Here is a 19,703-nt window from a genome sequence, read left to right as displayed (position 1 = left end):
TATTTTTCTACAATTTACTGTTGCTTTTTAATGTGGCTTATTGTTTTGGACTTTTTTTAAAATTATGGTTTCTGCCTTTGATGTCATACTTAGAAATGCCTTCTTCACATCTTTACAGTATAGCAGTCACTATGCCTTCATTTTTTCACACCTTTAACCATTTAGAATTCAGTTTGGCACATGATGTGAGGAAGAGTGCTTTGTTTCCAAATGGCTGGCTTTTTGTGCATTGTAATAATTCACTTATAGCAAAGTTTCCCCAGCTGACCTCCTTGTTCTCCACAAGGATTGTGTAGGATTTCCCTCTGTCCCCAGCATCCATGTGGTTACCGGTACACATTAAGTTGATTGAATAAATCTAGTACATGTGTATTTCAAGCATTCAAGTAGACAGGCCTCCATGGACCAGAATACTCCCGCCTGTACGTTCTCTGTATTGCCAACACATCAGCAAGCATTTTGCAAGGGAATTGACTCTAACATCAAAATTGTTTCAACGTTTAATCCAGTCCTGTGGCTCTAGGTTGGTTTATGGTGATCTTTGAGTGGAAACCCCACCCCCAAGTGAGTAACATCTATGTTATTTTCATAGCACCTGTTCCTTATGTAGTTATGATTTATTCTCTAGCTGGCTCCCTGAGGGCAAATCCTGTTTGACACTCATTTATCCGTGCCTCCTAAACCAGTGTTCTTCTCACAGTAAGGACCTAACATCTGTTGTGTGAGTGAAGAAGTGAATGCATGGGAGCACAAACATACGGACAGCTGGACAGCCAGCTGTGCCAGTTAACCCATCCTAAAACAATCCCAAGCCCCACTCCTTCAGGTGAGTGGTTAACAAGTGCATCAAGATTAATAAAGTCCACAGTTGACTCAGATTTTAGCTTTTACTTAATGTCTATTTTCTGTTCGGAAGTCTCATCTAGGACACCACGTTAAATTCAGTTGTCATGTCTCCTTGGCTGTGACAATTTCTCAGACTTTCCTGCTTTTTGATGACCTTGATGGTGTTGAGGAATCCCGGCCAGTGTTTTGTAGAATGTCTCTCATTTGGGATTTGTCTAATTTTTTTTTTCTCATTATCAGATTGGGCTTATGGGTTTTTGGAAGACTACAGGTAAAGTACCATCCTCATCAGATCACATCAAGGGCATATAGTATCAACATGACCTTCACTGTTGATGTTAACCTTGATCACCTGGCTAAGATTCACATTTCTCCACTGTAAACTAGTCTTTATCCCTCTGTTCCCTCTGGAAAGTCACTATGCACAGCCCACGCTTTAAGGAGTAGGGGGTTATACTCTACCTCTTTGAGGGGAAAGTAGCTACATAAATTATTTGGAATTCTTCTGCAGAATGCTCTCTTCTCCCAGATTTATTTAATTAGCCAATCGTTTATCAGTATGGACTCATGGATATTTACTTTATACTTTGAGTTGTAATCCAGTACAGGTATCCTGTTTTTTTGTTGTTTTTTTTTGTTTTGTTTTGTTTTGTTCTTAAAGTATGCTCGACACCCAGTGTGGAGCCTATGTGGGGTTTGATCTCACCACCCTGAGATCAAGACCTGAGCTGAGATCAAGAGTTGGATGCTCGACTGAGCACCCAGGCACCCCATCCCCGCTTTTTCAAAGTTTGCATTACACCACTTCACTTTTATGAAAGACCTAGAGTAGTACCTGTTTTTGTTAACTGAAAGAAATCCTAAGAGGATTTTCACTTTTATGAAAAAAGGGGAAAAGTAAAAATAGTATTGTTTTGCAGCAAGCCCTTGTAGAGGCAGCACACACCCCAGTGAGAGTGACGCTGCCAAGCTCCTTCCCCAAGATCTACAAACGCAGCATCTCACCATCAAGCCTCTGTAGCTCTGCACTGTGCTTTATCTCAATTGACTGTGTGGATTCATTTGCAAGGTGTATCCTAAGATAAGAAAAGCTTAAAAGCAGTTAATTTGGGGGGTCTGGTAACACTAAAAAATGTTTCCATATAAAGTAATGGTAATTGCTGATTCTCATTACTCCACTTCAGCTAATGACAGATTTCACAGGAACACTCACTCTACTTTCTGATAGTGGGGAAACCTGTACTGTTTTGTCACTCAAATTTTTCCCATTTTGGCCACTGGGAGTGCTTTCAATGGGCTCCCATGTCCCTTTTTTTTAAGATTTTTTTTAAAGATTTAATTATTTATTTTGAGAGAGTGAGAATGAGGGAGAGAGAGAGTACATGAGAGGGGGGAGGGTCAGAGGGAGAAGCAGACTCCCTGCCGAGCAGGGAGCCCGATGCGGGACTCGATCCCAGGACTCCAGGATCATGACCTGAGCCGAAGGCAGTCGCTTAACCAACTGAGCCACCCAGGCGCCCTCCCATGTCCCTTTGAAAGGCCTCTATTATTGTAGGGGTTTTTCACACCTTTGTTTGTGAGCGCTTCCTGGCACTCCAAGCGGCTTATGGCTCAGGGTATTTCCTGCCCCAGTCCTAGAACCATCTATTTCTCCAAGGAGCCCTGATTCCTCTTCATTGGAGAATGGCTATTAGGAGCCAAGGTGTGGACGCTAGGTGACCTGTGCCTTATAATGTCTAATACGTGACCCCTAGAAAACTTCAACCTACATATGTGGCTTATGTATTTCTGTAGGACCAGTTGTAGTCTCCTCTATCCTAAAAATGCCTTCTCTTAATCTCACCTCTCTCAAACTCATGACCCAGTTTTCTTCCCTTCCCCATCCAGCTGCTTAAAACAAGAATCAGCAGTGATTGCCTTTACTTCTTCCTCATGTACTATGTAACCCCCTGCAGTCTGTCTTCCAGGCTAGTCCACAGACTCGGCTTCCTCCAAGGCCACCAAGAATCTCCTAATATTCCTCAGGCCTTTCCTGCTGAGGCTGGGTTTTCACCGCCCTGCGGGGCACACCTTCTCTGTTGGAAAGCTTTGGCTTCCACGATCTTTGCTGCTGGCACTCCCTCCCAGTTCTCTGATCATTTCTACGGTTCTTTGGCAACCTTGTCTAAACTGCTTAAGTTCTGCTGTTCCATCCTGACCTCCTTTCTGTCGGCTAGTATTTTCTCCCTGGGCAGACTCTCCCACCCCCACGCTGTCATTACTACAGAACAAAGTTAATATACACTAAAATAGTATCGATGGTCCTCCATGGTCTAGCCTCCACCCCCTCTGCAGGTCCAGCTCCAGCTGCAGCATCCCTCCGTGGACTGGACCCCCCAAAACTCCTCTCCTCTGCCTGTATTCCACTTCTTTCAGCTTAAATGCCAACTCCACATAATGAATGAACTGCTCTTTCATTTGCCTTCTCCATATTGAATTGATATTTTGGTTACAAGCACAAACATTAACTCTCGCCAGCCAAACGAGGGGATTTACTAAGTGAGTGCAGAGGTATGCCACTGTGTGTCAGCAGCTGGCGGGTGCAGAGATGAGCACACAATGGTAGTTGAGGTGAACTTAAAGAAGGGCATGTTTACGAAAGGATGGTCAGAGTTAAGGGAAACTAGAGGTGGTGCAGTCCTCGGGGCTGGTGACAGCACTGCTCACTGCCAGGCCTGAAGGAACAAGGGAGAGCAACAGAGGAAGGGGCCACCTGCCAAGGATCTTCAGATGAGGAAAGCTGCCAACCCACAGCCCAGCAGGCAGGAAACGAGAAAAATAAGTACCTTGAACTCCCTTTCCTGCCCTTGGATCTCCTGCCAGTCCCTCCCATCTGCTAAACCCAACAGGAAGCCAGAGGGTTTTGCATTCCACTGGGGCCAGTCTCCCAGGACAGAGAACAGGGTGGAGAAGGGAGGAGAGAGGCAGAGTGGATACAGAGGGCCACAATCTTCAGCCAAGTCATGGTACTGAAGAGCTGCATAACCAAAAACCAGGTCTGCAAGGTGTCAAACACACAGCAACCAAGACCAAGGCCCAACAGATTCAGCCGGGAAAGATACAACAAGCACCTTTTGATTCAGACAGCTTATTACTTACACAGGCAGAAGATTAGCCGAAGGTGCCAGCTCCACATGGTCCTTGTTGCACACAACAGGAGGAGGACTACAACGAGGGTTGGGGGATTTCCCATTGCTGAGAAGCCAGTTCTAGATGCAGTTAAGCTGTTTTACAGTCTACAGCTCTGCTCAGCGGGAGGCGGTGCAGGAAGTTTCACACTTACCAGATCCTGGGAGGCGACCTCTCCTGACAGTCTCCCATGGGATAAGACCAATGCCTCACAAACCTCCCATGCCTCACAAACCTCCCATCCTCTCGGGTTCCTGGAGGATCACTTAGGCTGCAGGTCAAGCCTCTGCCTGTGTGGCCAATGTGGGTAAGCGCCAGGGCACCAGGACAGAGTGGTTCCCCAGGGAAGTAGCTCAGGCAACTCCACAGAGCTCAGTGGCACAAGGCTGAGAAGCTTCTCTCTAAAGCACTAGGTCTCAGATGACTCAGCCCCAACCATTCTCTCTTCCAACTTTCAAACTCTTGGGAGAGAATTCAGCTGTCCCAGCTTTGGTCTGGATGGACACCATCAGCTGTGGCCAGGGGCAGACTTGCCATGAACAGATGGAGGCTCTGGGCCTGCTCCCACGTGCCCAGCAGCTTTCAGGGACAGGCCACGTCCATCTGGACCCTACTTGCTTCTGCTCTGAAGAAGTGTTATTTCCATATCAACTAATGGAGAGGGAGATCGAGAATGGTCTTTGAAGACAGCAGTAACAGAATGACTGATGTGACTCTACCAACAGACCAGCGAGCCCAGAGTAGAGGGGACTTCTGGCTGACCAGAGGTTGGAGCTGCTTTTAAAGACCTGAGCATAAAACAGTATGTATGCACAGCAGTTAACGTTTGCAAATAATTTAAAGATAATGTCACATTTATTATCCTTAAGTTCACGATGACAAAGAGAAACTATGTGTGGGAATGTTTCCACCTTCTGTTAAAAGAGTAAACAGAAAGCATGGTTAGGAGGGATCAAGTGAAGCCTATCTTAACCCATGGACACCAAGGCCTGGTTCTGTTGGTTAATAAGCAGGTGAATAACCTGGCAAAAAGGTTAATAAATATGCCCCTGGCTGACAGGGAAGGGATTAGAGTCCTTCTCTTATCATTAGGTGTTTCCAGGAACACACAGGCACAAAGACCTTCCCAAACAGTAAAGAACCTCATCTCTGCTCGCTGAACCCAGCAGACCCACCAGCAACCCTACAGCTTGGTGGGCTGTGGGGGGGTGAGGTGGGCAGGCCCACTGGGCGGGGGCAACACCATAGGCAGTGCATTGCTGCCCCTTTCGTGCCAGCATGTGTCCAGGATGGGGTAGAGCTTGCCCTGGAAGTCAGCCTGGAATGTGTAGAGCAGCCGCAAGTCATCGGGGCGGTCAGCATCAAAGAAAGTGAGCTCTCCGTGCTCATAGTGCAAGTAGACGCCGATGCGGTGGGGGTGGCCGGCCACAGGCAGGGGCACCCGAGGACAGCCAAAGGCCTCATACACCCGGCCCTCCTTCAGGCCAATGAGCCACACGCCGTTCTCTGGGGACTTGCTCAGCTTGCCCTTGCGACTGGCTGTGCCCTTGATGACCCCCAGGCGCCAGTCGCTCTTGTTGCCCACCACCACCTCCCAGTAGTGACGGCCCCAGGAGAAGCCCCGACTGGCCAGGACGCAAGTACTGTAGTCAAAGCGCTCAGGTTGGCTGGCACGCCGCTGGGCCAGAAGGCCGCACTGCACCACCGTGTTGCCCTTGGAGAGTTCCAGGAGGGGGTGGGCAGTGGCAGGGTCTAGCTTGAGGGACTCCGGGGCTAAGAAAGATCAAAGAAGTGTTTCAAGCTACACAGAAGGCAGCATACCCTGCCACAAAGGAGTTTGATTGGAGGCCCTGAGTTCCTCCCCTGAGGAACTGCCATGGCCTCATCCCTGTATCTGAGGGGCCTTCTAATAAGGGGCCAGGCCCAGAAGAGGCAACCCTAAGGATGCTTGCTGAATGCATGAACAATTCCTGAAGTGTGGGAAAAAATGGATAGCTATGAGGGAGGCATTCTGGTTAAGGAAAAGGCCATGCACTCGGGGCACCTGAGTGGCTCAGTCCATCAAGTGCCCGACTCTCGATTTCGGCTCAGGTCATGATCTCAGGGTGTGAGATCAAGCCCTGGGTTGGGCTCCGTGCTTACTGGGGAGTCGGCTTGGGATTCTCACTCTCTCTCCACCCCTCCCCCAACTCGAGCGCTCGCTCTTTAAATAAATAAAATCTTTTAAAAAAAAAAAAAAAAATTACACAACTTGTCTTTGGCCAGTAAGAGTTGGAGCTGAGCTTGAGCCCGGAGTGTCTGGTTGAACCCCAAAGCCGCGCTCTCACCACTAACCCATGCAAACACCCTTCCAGTCTTCTGTGCCCACCCTGCAGGGCAGCCCTCAGGAAAGAGAACAGGTTGGAGCCTTACCTGGCAGAACTTTTCGGAAGAGCCTCTTCCACACGGTCAGCTTGATGTCAGCCTGGTGGAGGCCTGGCTTGAAGGAGATGGGGCTGAAGGTACCTTCCAAAGGCCGGGCCTGCTGGAGCTCTGCTCTGAGGGTGACGGTTCACCATGATGGCAGAGCTGCACACCAAACCCACCCCTTCACCCTGACACAAGTCCAACAAGCCAGTCGCAGCTCAGAAGACTGTGTACTGAAGATGCCTGTCATTTCCTCCCCTCCACCCCACTCTGAGTGCCTGCCCCCTTCCTAGAAGGGGAAATACTCTACATCAGGGCAGGCCCGAGACCAGCAGCATCACCTGGGAGCTTGCCAGAAATGCAAATTTCTCAGGTCCCACCCCAGACCTGCTGAATCAGAAAGTGATTACTAGAGCCCAGTGATCTGACGTAATGAGCCCTCCAGAGGGTGCTGATGCACATCAATGTTTGAGGACCCCTGCCCTATACTGGGCGACCCTGGCCCCTAGCCACAGCTGGAGTGGACGCCTGTTCCCAATCAGCTTCACTGTCCATTCATTTACACCAATGTTCCTAACCCAACTGTCCTTAAGACTAAAGAAAATTTGAAAAAACAAGGAGACTCTCACAATCAGAGTCTGAGGAAGGCCAAGGAACTGCATGGTTGTTCATTTGTTGGGACTGGAACATGGGTTCAATCCCTTCCCACAAGCTATGGTTCAGGATTCATGGCCCCTCGTTCTGGCTCTTACCTCTCCCATTCATTGCCCATTCTGCCTTGCATCATACAATAAATACCCAAGTCCTACACCCTACTTCACCTTTTCACGTGACCATTCCCCACTCTGCTTGCCTGGTCAACACCTGTCCTCTGCCCTAAGCTCGTCCACCTGTGCATCATCTTCGCCCATTCCCCCCACCTGCAACCCCAGTCACCTTCTGTTATTTCTGAAGCTCGAGTGAACTTCTATGGTTTTAGGTACCCACAGTGACATAACCATAGTTCACCATCTGCCGCCCACCAGTCTTTGAGACCCTTAAAGGCAGGGGCATGACTTTCATCTGTGTTCCCTGGGCTCAGTACAGAGCCAGATGTGGGCAGCTGCTGCCAAGACACTGGTACAGCTGAAGGCAGAAAGTGGTGGAGAGGAGCCACCAGATCCAAGCTGACAGCTCCCTCCAAGGTTATTACCTGGAGGCCATGGAGTGATACTTCTGGAAGACAAGACAGGACGGTTAAGGCATGAAGGAGGCTCTTGGGACCTGGGGACCTCGGCATGGGGGACACTCCCTCGTCCACTCACCCGGATGAACTCATGGTGACTCTCATTACTGAACTGCTCCAGCACGCGCTCGGCCTGGACCAGCCGCTCCTGAGTGCCCTGGGCCTGCTCCAGCTGCATGTCCAGGGAGGCCACGAGGCCACGGGTATGACCCTCCAACCCCTCCAGGCAGCGGGCCTTCTCCTCATCCACCAGGTGGTGCAGCTCCTGGAACTCACGACGAATCACCCAGCTGAAGACATCAGATTCATTCTGGGACAAAGAGGAGCTGGTCACAGCTGGAACCTCGACCAGAACTGCCTGGCTATGGCTGACGTCGGTGTCCCTAGGCCCTGGCAGCTTAGGCCTTCCTGGGCCTCCAACTGGAGCTGGTTCTAGTAGTTCAGTTGCAGGGCTGACTCCTGCCCAGTGTTCACACTGTGCCTGGGCATCCCACATGTGGCCATGGGGAGGGCAACAGAGGCAGGGGAGAGACTGGCCCCCAGCTCCCATTTCAAACACAGTGGCTCTGCTATTGCTTTGTCACTACTGGGAGGTGGTGGTGGGCAATATTGCTATTAAATGTGCATATCAGATTTAGCTTTAGTACAGGATTCCACAACTGAAAAAAGTCTACAAGTCCCTGGGAGAGCAGACTTTAGACAGCCAGGATTCCATGTGTGACCCTGAGTTCAGCCTCCACCGGGAAGGGGTAATGCCGTCTCCCTCTGAGGGTGGGGAGGTGAACGGAGAGGACTCTCAGGGGACACTGGCCTCCAGCTCCTGTTTCACAACTGCCTGCAGCGCCCAGGCTCCACACCCTCCCTGGACTGTATGGATGGAGCTCTCTGGGATTTGTCCTGCATACCTGACCACCCCCCAACCTGCACTTACACACAGACAGGTGGAAGAATGTTGTTTGTGAAACTCGTGCTGCATGAGTGACCTTGGGAGCCTGATTAGTGGACAATAGCTGGCCTCCAGGTCAGAACTGGCCCTTCTGGCCTGGATGTCAAGAGCTGTAAATCTTGCCTTACATCCACTCTAGCTCCAGGCTGGGCTGGCCCCCCAGAATGGAATCTGGGAGGAGGGGCAAGCACACCCAGCACAGGCTCCTTGAATACGGAAAAACATGATAATGGAGGAATGCAGCTCACTCCAAACTACACAGAGGCAAACACATGTGTAACTTCATTTGCCCTATAAATACAGTCCTTATGGGGACGGTCAGTTGGAAATCTCACCTGAGGGGAGGATGCTTGGCCCAGGCCTCTCCATCGGGACTCCAGCCTGGCCATCTCCACGGAGCTTCCCCAACTAATGAGGCTGGATGTTGTAAGTACCCGATCTGATGTAACTGTCTTATTCTCCTTTACTGCTTATCATTGCACTCATCTATGCGCAGATTTCCCTTTTCTTCTTTCTGATTCTATTAGATTTTTATACTATCAATAACGTGTTTTTTCTCCTTCAAAACTGAGAGTACAGCTGCCATGAATCTTTTTTTCAGAACGCCTCCCAGCCCCAGTGTGCCTGTCACTCAGGAAAAGCAGAAAACCACCAAGCCTTTCCACACCTCTGCTCCCAGGTACTGGGCGGGCACCAGACTGTCAAGGTCAAACAGACGTAGAGAGCAGGAGAGTCATGCCCTCACTTTGAGCTGTTTACCTCTAGGACTTAGGTTCTGTGTTATCTCATTCCCAAGGACAAGAGAGAGACAGCCAACTTGGACAGAGTCCTAACAACTGAGTTGATTCCCCTGAGGGGATTTGCCCTTCTCCCCCACTCCGCCCTGGAATGCTTTGAATTCTGGCTTTGTATGAAGGCATGGATTTCTGTAAAGAACAAATCAGAACTGGGCTCTGTAGGAAAGGGAAGGTGGCCAGCCCCAGGGTAAGGGTACAGAGGGAAAGGGCACTCACGACAATCCGGGTCCTGTTGTTCACCAGTTTGGCAATATGCTCATCCACCTTCTTCTGCTCCTGCTTCAGGTCAGAGATGACAGCCGCTAGGTCTTCCTGGAGACAATGTACCATGGCCTCATGAGTAGCCGACTCCTTCACCGTTTCAGCTCCTTGGGACCAGCCCTGGGCTTCACCCTTCCAGGGAGCATCCCAATGGCCACAAGCACTCCCAGTGGAACCAGGGAAAGAGCTACTCAGGTACTCTTGACTCCAAAATAGGTTAAGATTATTCAAAGATATTCCACATTGAGGGCACAAATTACCCAGACAGAAAAGGATCTCCAGGTCATTCCTCTTCAGGACATGGAGACGGGCGCTAAACACTGTCCACCACAACATCCAAGAGGGGCGATGACCAGTCTGAAGCCAACACTCCCTGAATGGAATGCTGGCCATTGGGTACCCACCAAGTAAACTCTCTGGTCACCAGCAGGTCTAGAATCAGTGGACATTTGATCAAGATATCACAAAAAGGATGGCCCCGAGGGAGACCAATGGTGCATACGGTTGCCCCGCTTATACCTGGAGATTCCCCACTCCCTATGAAGACCAGAATCCTTCCCGGCAGACTCCGGCCCAGTCTGGATTTGGGGCCTCCCTAGGCTGAAGTAAACTCACTTCTCCTGGGCTTTCCTGGCCCCAAACCTGACAGTCTTAAGGGTTCAACCAGGACCACCTAGACCCCCAAACAGCTGCACTACTTAAAAGGAACCCTGCTGGTTTGTGCCCATGGAGCATACACGGTCTCTGGCTTAGATAGTTCCCAAGCAGAAATCAGCGGCAAGAGGGGCACCTGGCTGGCTCAGTTGGAAGAGCATGTGACTCTTGATCTCTCGGTTGTGAGTTCAACCCCACACTGGGTGCAGACATTACTAAAAAAATAAACTTAAAAAAAAAAAAAACAGCTACAAAAGCCTTTCAGGAAAGGAGCTGAATAAAGAATAAAGTCAGTGTAGGGATAAATGGACACAGAGTCTTGCTCTGGATAATGAGGCATCAGAAGATCTCATAGCAACCCAAGAACAGAACTCTAGTGGTAAAACTCTCTTGAGGCAGAGAGAGATGAGATTAGTTCTTTCCCTCTTTCTCCATCAAACTGGGTCACTGGGAGAAGAAAAAAAAAATCATGCAAATAAATAAATAACCTCAAGATCTCAATCAATAGGAGGAAAAAAGGAATGCATGAAAGGGACCTAATAAAGGAACACAATTTTGTTGCATCACAGAGAGGAGTCTTGGGATCACAAACACCCACATCTAAAACCAGGACCCAAGCAGTCCCAGGCTCCAAGCCAGAAATGATGAGAGAGCTCCTGTGTGTTTCCTTCTCTCCTGGGCTAATAAAACACAGGCTCAATTTCATTGCACTGCAATTTGGCTTCCTCCTCTCACACTCCACTAACACTACTCTTGTCAAGATAATCAATCCTTACTGCTAAATCTAACAGACTCTTTCCAATCCTCAGCAGGCATTTCACATAAGTGATCTTGTTCTCATTAAAAAGCTCTGTTCTGATTTCCAGGAGGCCATATTCAGCCAGTGTTCCTACTCTCTCTGTGGATTCTTTCTGTCCCTTTTGGGGTGCTCTATTTACCTGAATCTTAAACCCTGGTGCTCCTTGGGGGCATCATCTGTGTCTTCCCTATCATGCTGCAGGCACCCCTGGTTGGTCTTCTCCACTCCTACGGCTTCAATTACCACCCATATGTAATTACTCCCAGTCTCTTACCCCCCAGCCTCACTCTCCAGTCCACCCTCCGACAGAGTGCTTGGACCACATCAGGACTCTGCTTAAAACTCTCCAGTGCCCCCCCCCGCAACCAGGATGGTCCTCTGAATAAAATACAAATCCCTTCACGTATCACACAAGCCGTACTATGACCTGGCTTCCACTTACCTAACTCTCCCCTGTGAGAGTTAGGTCCCTCTCACAATTATAAGAACTTATAATTTCTTAAATATCCCTCCCTCCTGATCTTTTGCAGGGCTGTCTTTATACAGGAAATGCTTTCCTCCCCTTCTTTTCCTACCAAGTCCTCCTTGTGGTTCAGGTCTTGGTTCAGCAGTCCGCTTCCTCCAGGAAACCTTCCCTGACCACCTGAGACCACGCAGGAGCTACATTTGAGGTGGTCTCCCCATTGCCTGTACTTAACCCTGACAGTAGCACTCAACACATGCGACTCTCTGCCAGACTCCCAGACTGTGGCAAAACTCTTGCCCACTATTGTACTACAGACTCTAGCACAACACCAAGCACACGTCAGGTGCCGAGTAAATGTCTGTGGGCAAGAGGGGCTGGTGGATGGCTGGGCTGGCCCTGTGCACGTTTCATACTTGTCTTCCAGGATTGAAGAAGCAAAGAAATGCTGCCCGGGGCACTCAGCCAGGAAATCCCTGGAACTTTGCCTTCAGATCTCGATGCTCTTTCTCTTTCCCACCCCTATCACCTGTATTTTGTCATTCCTTACCTTTACTCTCCCTCCCTCCCAAACACTATGCCAGGTACTCTCTAGCAATTCACTTCCAAGAATCCTTCCTGCCCTTCTTTGATCTGTTTGGCAATGGAAAGAAAACTGGCCACAGTTTGAGTCCTCGCTCTGCCACTGACAAGCTGTATGACCTTGGATAAGACCCTTACCTTCTCTGAGCCTGTTTCCTCATTTGTAAAGTACAATGATAACCCCATCCCCTTCGTAAACCTTAGATCAACATATTCACCAAAGAGAGTATCATCATCATCGTTCACCTTAAATGATGACCTGCCAGATCTGAGGCAAAAGTCCACGAGGACAGGAATCCACTGTTTCTGCAAATACGCTTTGAGTTTTTACTTACATGTTAGGCATGGCTCTAGGCATGAAAACACCTGAGGAAACAAAACAAAGTCCTTGCCCTCATGCATTGTCCGCGGAGCGCTCAAAATATGAATGAGAGCTACAAAGAAAAACCGAGCAAGGGAAGGGGCTACCACTTGACAAGGGCTCTCCAATATGCAGGTCAGTAGTCCCCAGCACCTGGATGGAAATTGGAACAGCTGCTCAGAACACGATGGATGGACGCATGCTCTATGAGTTCTGCTCCAGGACAGGGCTGGAGGGAGCTGGCATCCTGGCCTGGGACCCTTCTCTGCCAGGCAATGGGGCCAGAGAGGGTAGGAGCTGGGCTCCCTGTGTCCCTGCAACGCACCCTGCCCCCCACAGCCTCACTGCCCACCTTCATGCGGCTGTAGACAGTGGAGACAGGCGTGACACGGTGATGCTGGTGGGAGCCCAGCAGGCCACAGAGGCCACAGATGAGCTCCTGGTCCCTCTCACAGAAGAGGCTGAGCGGGTTCCGGTGGTGCTCACAGACCTTGGGCTCTGGGCCCCCAGGGAACTGTAGGGCTTCAATCACCCGTGCCAGGGAGACATTGGGCGGGGAGCTGCTGCTATCCACCTCCTGTCGGCACACTGGGCAGCGGAGCTCCGAGTCCAGGTGGCGGGACAGGGACACCAGGCAGCCCTTGCAGTAGGAGTGGCCACACTGCAGCATCATGGGCTCCTTGAAGACCTCCAGGCAGATGGGGCACTGAAGGCGGTCCTCCAGCTCAGGCACGCTCACCTGCCACGCCATCCACGGTGCCCGGCTAGAAGAGAGGGCAGCTTACTCAAACCTGCTCCCTCCACCCCCTGGGGCCCCACCCCCTGGCAAGTGCCACTGGAAATCAGAGTGCCTTAGGGTCTCCAGTCCTGGATTCCAATCCCAACCCCTATGACCTTGGGTCCGTTTTCTGTCTTTAAAAACAAAGGGCTTAATTGGGGAAAACTCACTTGGAAATGCAGAATTCTACATTTTTCACTCAGATTTGGAGGTAAACACAAAAGGAGCTGTCTGCAAGGTCATTTGGAGCGACACCAGCAATGTGCCCTCTAGCTGCATGGACACAGCAATGGACAGCAAAAACAAACAAAGGTCCTTCCCATGTTCTAGATCAGTTCTCAAACTGGTGAGCAACTATTGGAAGCACAATTTCCTGAGTCACCCCTTCACACATTTTCAGTGAGCCCCAGAAATCTACATTTATAACAAACACCCCCCAGGTCATTCTAAAGCAGAGACTGCTATTCCGGAGAGCCTGAGACCCTGTGAAAGCTGACTGGCACTGAGAGAGAAGAGGCACCAAGGTAAAAGTTGGCAGCAGACCTAGGGAGAGCCCCCACAATGAACTACCTGCTTTCTCAGAATCCGCAGAGATGTCCAATAGATCTGCTCAGTTTTTTCTTCTCTCCAGGATGGGCAGTGGCACTAAGAGGCGTGGGGACTGCAGCTGAACGTGAGCTTCACCCTTAGTCTCTGCCCCTTTCCTCCTCCTCTTTCCCAGCAACACCCCTGTGTCCTCAAGGTCGCCCAGAATCAGGTGGAAACTGGGCCACATCACGGGACTACGGAGGCAGCCTCCTTTTGGCCAGCAACATTGATAATTCCAACATGCAGGTGCTCACCTTGGCCGCGCTTTAGGGAAGGTGGGGGAGACTGAGTGGGTCCCCAGCCACACCTTACAGACCCCAAACAGGAGTGGACTGATGCTTCAACACAATTCTTTCTGAATCTATTTTTGAAGGTATTTTTATATAATGTTTTGAGATAGGAGTTCTATAAAGGGCACAAATCTTAACTACATGCTTGATGTACACATTACATGTGTATACTCACTCACAACATAATGTTTCCAGCACCCAGAAGGCACTCTGTGTGCTCTCCAGTAAGAACCCCCTTACAAGAATAGCTACTAACCTGATTCTTACCATCGTAGATTAACATAGCCTGGTTTTGAATTTCAAATAAACAGAATTACCTAGTATGTGCTGTTTTGTGTCTCACTTCCTTTACTCAATATTATTGAATTAGGAACATTTTGTATAAAGTCTCTCAGAGATTTAGAAGTTCAATGACATTTCTTTATACAGTCAATAAATATTATAGTCTTAATATACCATGCAAAACATGGGAGTGTGGTAAAAATTACTGACTGGAAAAAAGGTGGGAGTGGGTCTCTCGGAGTGTTAAGAAACAAGAGCTCTGGGGCGCCTGGGTGGCTCAGTCGGTTCAAGAGTCTGCCTTCAGCTCAGGTCATGATCCCAGAGTTCTCGAATCAAGTTCCACATGGAGCCTGCTTCTCCCTCTGTCTGTACATTCTCTGTCTCTGTCTCTGACAAATAAATAAAATCTTAAAAAAAAAAAAAGAAAGAAAATGAAACAAGAGCGCTAAGGGTGCCTAGGTGGCTCAGTCGGGTAAGCCTCTGACTCTCAGTTTTGGGTCAGATCATGATCTCATGGGTCCTGGGATCAAGCCCTGGGCTCACACTCAGCACGGAGTCTGCTTGGGGATTCTCTCCCTCTGCCCCTCCCCACACTCGCATGCACACTCTCTCTAAAAATAAATCAATCTTATTTTTATTTTTTTAAAGACTTCATGTATTTATTTGTCAGAGAGAGAGAGAGCACGCACAAGCAGGGGGAATGGGAGGCAGAGGGAGAAGCAGGCTCCCTGCTGAGCAAGGAGCCCGATGCAGGACTCAATCTCTGGACCCTGGAATCATGACCTGAGCTGAAGGCAGACATTTAACCGATTGAGCCAGCCAGGCATCTCAATAAATCAATCTTAAAAAAGGAAAGAAAGAAAGAGGAGTATCTGGGTGGCTCAGTTGGTTAAGCGTCTGTCTTCAGCTCCGGTCATGATCCCAGGGTCTTGGGATTGAGCCCCATGTCGGGCCCAGTGGGGAGCCTGCTTCTTCCTCTACGTGCCCCTCCCCCCTGCTCATGCGCTCTCTCTCGCTCTCTCTCTCTTAAATGAATAAAAAAATCTAAAAACAAACGTTTAGATGAATAAAAAGGAAGGAAAGAAGGAAGAAAGGAAGGAAGGAAGAGCTCTAGACCTGCAGGCCCCATAGGCCTAAGCATTCCTGTCTGCCAGTGGGGGCAGTCTCTACTCCATGACAAGTAAGACCAAGGTCTGGCACAGCTATGCAGAAACATAATTTATTAATTTAACAAATATTTACTGAGCACCTGCCACGTATCAAGCACCAACCTGACCATTAGGGAGACATCAGAGAACAAGACCAATGAGGTTTCTGTCCTTTCAGAATTTGTAATACAACGGTAGTAGGAGTGGGATAGGATCATAAATAAGACAACATCGTAGTATTAAATGCTAGGCAGGAAGTAAACTGTGTAGTGAACAAAAAGGGCAGGAGATAACGGGTTGTTTGAGAGACACGTTAGAAAAGGGCAGGGCAGTGTCTCTGAGGATGGATGGTTGAGCTGAGGCCTGAAGGATAAAAAAAATGCCAGCTACCGAGACTACAGGAGGGCAGACCAAGCAATGGGCAGCAAATGCAAAGTCTCCGAGACTAGAAAGAGTTCGGTATGTATGAGCTACCCTAGAGAGGAGACCTGAGTAGCTGGAGCACAGTGAGAGGGAACTCCAGGAGAGGAGGTCAGAGGGGTTGCCAGAGAGGTCCCTGCAGAGGAGGGTAAATGTTTAGATTTAATTTAAAGGGCAGGAGCGCCTGGGCGGCTCAGTGGGTTAAGCATCGGACCCTTGATCTCAGCTCAGGTCTTGATCTCAGGGTCGTGAATTTGAGCCCAGTGTTGGGGCCCAGCATGGAGCCTACTTAAAATAATAATAGTAACAATTTCAAGGGCAGTGGGAGCTACTGGAGGATTTTAAGCCAAGAAAATATTGTCTGGTATTTTTAAGAGACCACTCTGGCCACTGTGTAGATACACAGTAGCTTTAGCACCTGGGTGTGTAGATAGTGAAGCCTGATACAGAAAAAATCGAGGTGAAACAGTAGGTGGGGAAATCTAGAGTCAGACACCTCAGAACATCCAGGTGGAGCAACTGAGTAGCAGTGGTCTGCAGACTTCAGCAAACAGAATCACCTGGAGTGCTAGTAAAAACAAACTTCTGGCCTCTGGCCCAAATTTCTGATTCAGGAGCACAGGGATGGGCTCAAGAATCTGCATTTTTAACAAGTTTCCAGACAACACTGCTGCTGGCCTGGGAACTACACTTTTGAGAACCACTGAGAAAGGCAATTGGGCACAGGAGCCCGGAGCTCTGGCGCTCAGGGGAGGCTCTAGGCTGGTCAGGTATATAACACCTGTTTAAAGTACATCATATATTTAAATGTGGGAATGGCTAGGCTCTCTCTGGGATAGAACAGAGACGGGCAAAGGGCACCTGGGTGGCTCAGTCGTTGGGCGTCTGTCTTCGGCTCAGGTCATGATCCCAGGGTCCTGGGATCGAGCCCCACATCGGGCTCCTGCTCAGTGGTGGGAAGCCTGCTTCTCCCTCTCCCACTCCCCCTGCTTGTGTTCCCTCTCTTGCTGCGTCTCTGACAAAAAAATAAATAAAATCTTAAAAAAAAAACAAGAGAAGGGCAAGCTTCCAAGAACAGAGCCCTGAGGTTGCTACTATGTAAAGAGATCGGGAAGACGAGCATGACTGAAAAAATACAGCTGGTTAGGTAGGAAGAAAATCAGGAGAGTACAGTCACCAGGAAGCAGATCCATACGACCACTCAACAGTAGGAAACTTTTGGGACCCCTTGCCAGTAGGGAACTGGATGGTTCAGTTGGTTAAGCGTCCAACTCCTGATTTCAGCTCAGGTCATGATCTCAGAGTCCTGAAACTGAGCCCTGCATCAAGCTCCATACTCAGTGGGGAGTTGCTTGAGGATTCTCACTCTCCCTCTGCCCCTCCCCCTTACACGCTTTCTTTAAAAATAAATAAACCTTTTTTTTAAGATTTTTTTATTTATTCATTCGAGATAGAGAGAACATGAGCAGGAGAAGCAGAGGGAGGGGGAGAAGCAGGCTCCCCCCTGAGCAGGGAGCGTGATGCGGGGCTCAATCCCAGAACCCTGGGATCATGACCTGAGCCGAAGGCAGACGCTTAACCATCTGAGCCACCCAGGCGCCCTAAATAAATCTTTTTTTAATAAAAAAATTTAAAAAGAAACAGTAGAGAACTTTCCCGGGCAAGAGTCAGGAAGGCATGCAAAAGAGGAGGCAAGAGAATTCAAAGCATGAGAAGATTCAGCATGCTGTTGCTAACTCTGACCTGTAAGGAGCCCAGGAGCAAGGGCAGGAGAGAAGGCCTCTAACAGCTAAATATGGCCCCTGGCTGATAAGTGCCAAGGATGTGGGGACCTCAGGTATAGAGCTCCAAGGATCTGGATTTATCAACATGAATGGGGTTCAGGTTCTTCCCAAGAGCCTCTATTAAGGCTGAGGCCTTGATTTTAGTCCAGTGAGACTGGTGTCAGATTTCTAACCTACAGAATTGATAACAGATGAGATCATAAATACCTGCGGCTCTAAACAGCTAGTTTTCTGGTAACCGACTGTGAAGATAAGAAACTAATACAGAAAAGAAAAAAGCATTCAAGGAGAGGTCAGCTTCCTCAAATGCTGGCAAGAGTCCACTAATCTGAGGACAAAGAGGCATCTTATGGCTTATGGCATTCAGTGCAGTGCTGGTGACATGGAGCAGGGACAAGTGGTACCGAAGTGGGTCAAAGAGAAAATGAAGGATGGGCGTAAAATCTTTGCGAAAGCCTTCGAAGCAACTCTTGTGAAAAGTTTTTCTGTGAAGAGCAGGAAACGGGGCCACCTGTGAGACGTGGGACAAAGGGGTGCTTGTTTAAGATGTGACATTTTAGGACACATCTAAGCTGAAGAAACGACCCGATAGTCAAGGCGAGATTGGTGTAGGAGAGAGGGGCGACCTCACCGTCCTGGAGTAGGCAAGCGAGGACGGACCCAGGGAACAAGCCGGAGGGGGCAGGATCAGGCCCATCCTTGCTTTGCACCCCCATGAATAAGGAAAGGGTTAAGGTATAGGCAGGGAGACCTAGGGGGCCCCTGGCTGGGCTCTGAAGCTATTCCTGGCAGGCAGAAGCGCGAAGCCAGGTGAACAAGAGATAAAGAAACAGACCACCTGGCCCTAAATGTCAGGAAGTAATTTTCTTTGGCGGCTACAGCGTAATCCTAGAAAATGACCACACCTCAAACAATTAAGTCACTGGCGTGTCATCAAGAGTCCATGCTCAAACCAAGACGGCACAGGAAACTCAAGGCCACAAGCTTCCCAGTCAGTTCTCCACGAAAGTCTGCCGCTAAAAGCCCCCAGTGACAACCCATCGGGGCGCCCTCTCACTCCAGAGAGCTTCTATCCTTTCCGCTCTCACCTTCACTTAATCAACTTTGACCTCACTTCAACCCTTTTGTACCCACGAGATTCGGGCTTCCGCTCCGTGAGACAAGAGCCCTGCAACCCCGTAACAGCCAGGGAGCGGGTCCGGGTTCTGTGGGTTTATGGCGGGCAATGTGAGGACACGTCGCCTCCTTTTCTCACGAACTGGGCACTTGGGCTTTAAAGGCCTGCGTCTGCGCCTAAATGGCTCCGGTACCAGGAGGAGGACGAGGAAAAGTGCAAAAGGAGGAGATAACCCTCTTCTGTGGGGCCTGACGGCTTCCGGCAGCAGACCGTTTCTGGAACCTCGTCCTCCCCAGCGCGCTCCCGCCACAGGTTCCCCCCCCCCCCGCAAGTCCCTGCCCCCAGTCCCCCCACCACCACCACCCCCCCCCGGGTGGCCCACGTCCTGCGCCATCCCACACGTCCCGGCCAGGTGCTCCCTCCCGCCCGCACAGCTTTCCCCGTTTCCCCGTCGAGCGCCCCTTCACGCTGTCCCGCCCCTGTCACGTGCCTTGTCACTCGGCGCACCCCAGCCACGCGCCCCCTCTCGTTCCCCACATTCCCCCCGTGAGCCCCGTCTTGCCACAGGCGAACCCGTCACGTTCCCCGTTGCGCCTCCCGTCGTCCCCTCCACCTACCTCCTCGTGATCCACGCGTCCCCCGCCAGGCGCTCCAGCACGCCCCGCCACAAACCCTATCGCGCTCCGTGGGCCACCGCCGCATCTCCCATCATCCTCCGCGCCCCCACCCCGCTCCGTGCGTCCCCGTCACGTGCCCCGTCCAGCTGCGCGCTTCCCCGTCACGTGCCC

The 19,703-nt window shown here is 50.1% G+C and overlaps 1 protein-coding gene across 5 annotated transcripts; it reads right to left on the bottom strand.

Annotated features, from left to right (window-relative positions):
* Positions 1–4,840: 4,840 nt before the first annotated feature.
* On the bottom strand, positions 4,841–19,630 carry TRIM50 (tripartite motif containing 50). 5 transcript variants are annotated; one of them, XM_027609769.1, is made up of 8 exons: positions 19,533–19,630; positions 13,857–13,953; positions 12,861–13,272; positions 9,605–9,700; positions 7,725–7,955; positions 7,613–7,635; positions 6,427–6,551; positions 4,841–5,787 (listed from the first exon to the last, which is right to left on the bottom strand). In XM_027609769.1, exons 3-8 carry the CDS (start codon positions 13,257–13,259, stop codon positions 5,198–5,200), a joined length of 1,464 nt encoding a protein of 487 aa, XP_027465570.1. In that variant the 5' UTR covers positions 13,260–13,272; positions 13,857–13,953; positions 19,533–19,630; the 3' UTR covers positions 4,841–5,197. The 5 variants fall into 5 exon arrangements, with proteins under 5 accessions (XP_027465570.1, XP_035577875.1, XP_027465574.1 ...); XM_035721982.1 differs by having other exon boundaries at positions 13,857–13,947; positions 19,533–19,611; XM_027609773.1 differs by lacking the exon at positions 13,857–13,953 and adding an exon at positions 13,457–13,559 and having other exon boundaries at positions 19,533–19,603.
* Between the last annotated feature and the right edge of the window lie 73 nt (positions 19,631–19,703).

This window comes from Zalophus californianus, chromosome 10 (assembly GCF_009762305.2).
Source record: "Zalophus californianus isolate mZalCal1 chromosome 10, mZalCal1.pri.v2, whole genome shotgun sequence".
In the NCBI taxonomy this organism is placed as follows: domain Eukaryota; kingdom Metazoa; phylum Chordata; class Mammalia; order Carnivora; family Otariidae; genus Zalophus; species Zalophus californianus.
The sequence above is the reverse complement of the archived record's forward strand: the minus strand, read 5'-3'. Positions and strand labels throughout refer to the sequence as shown.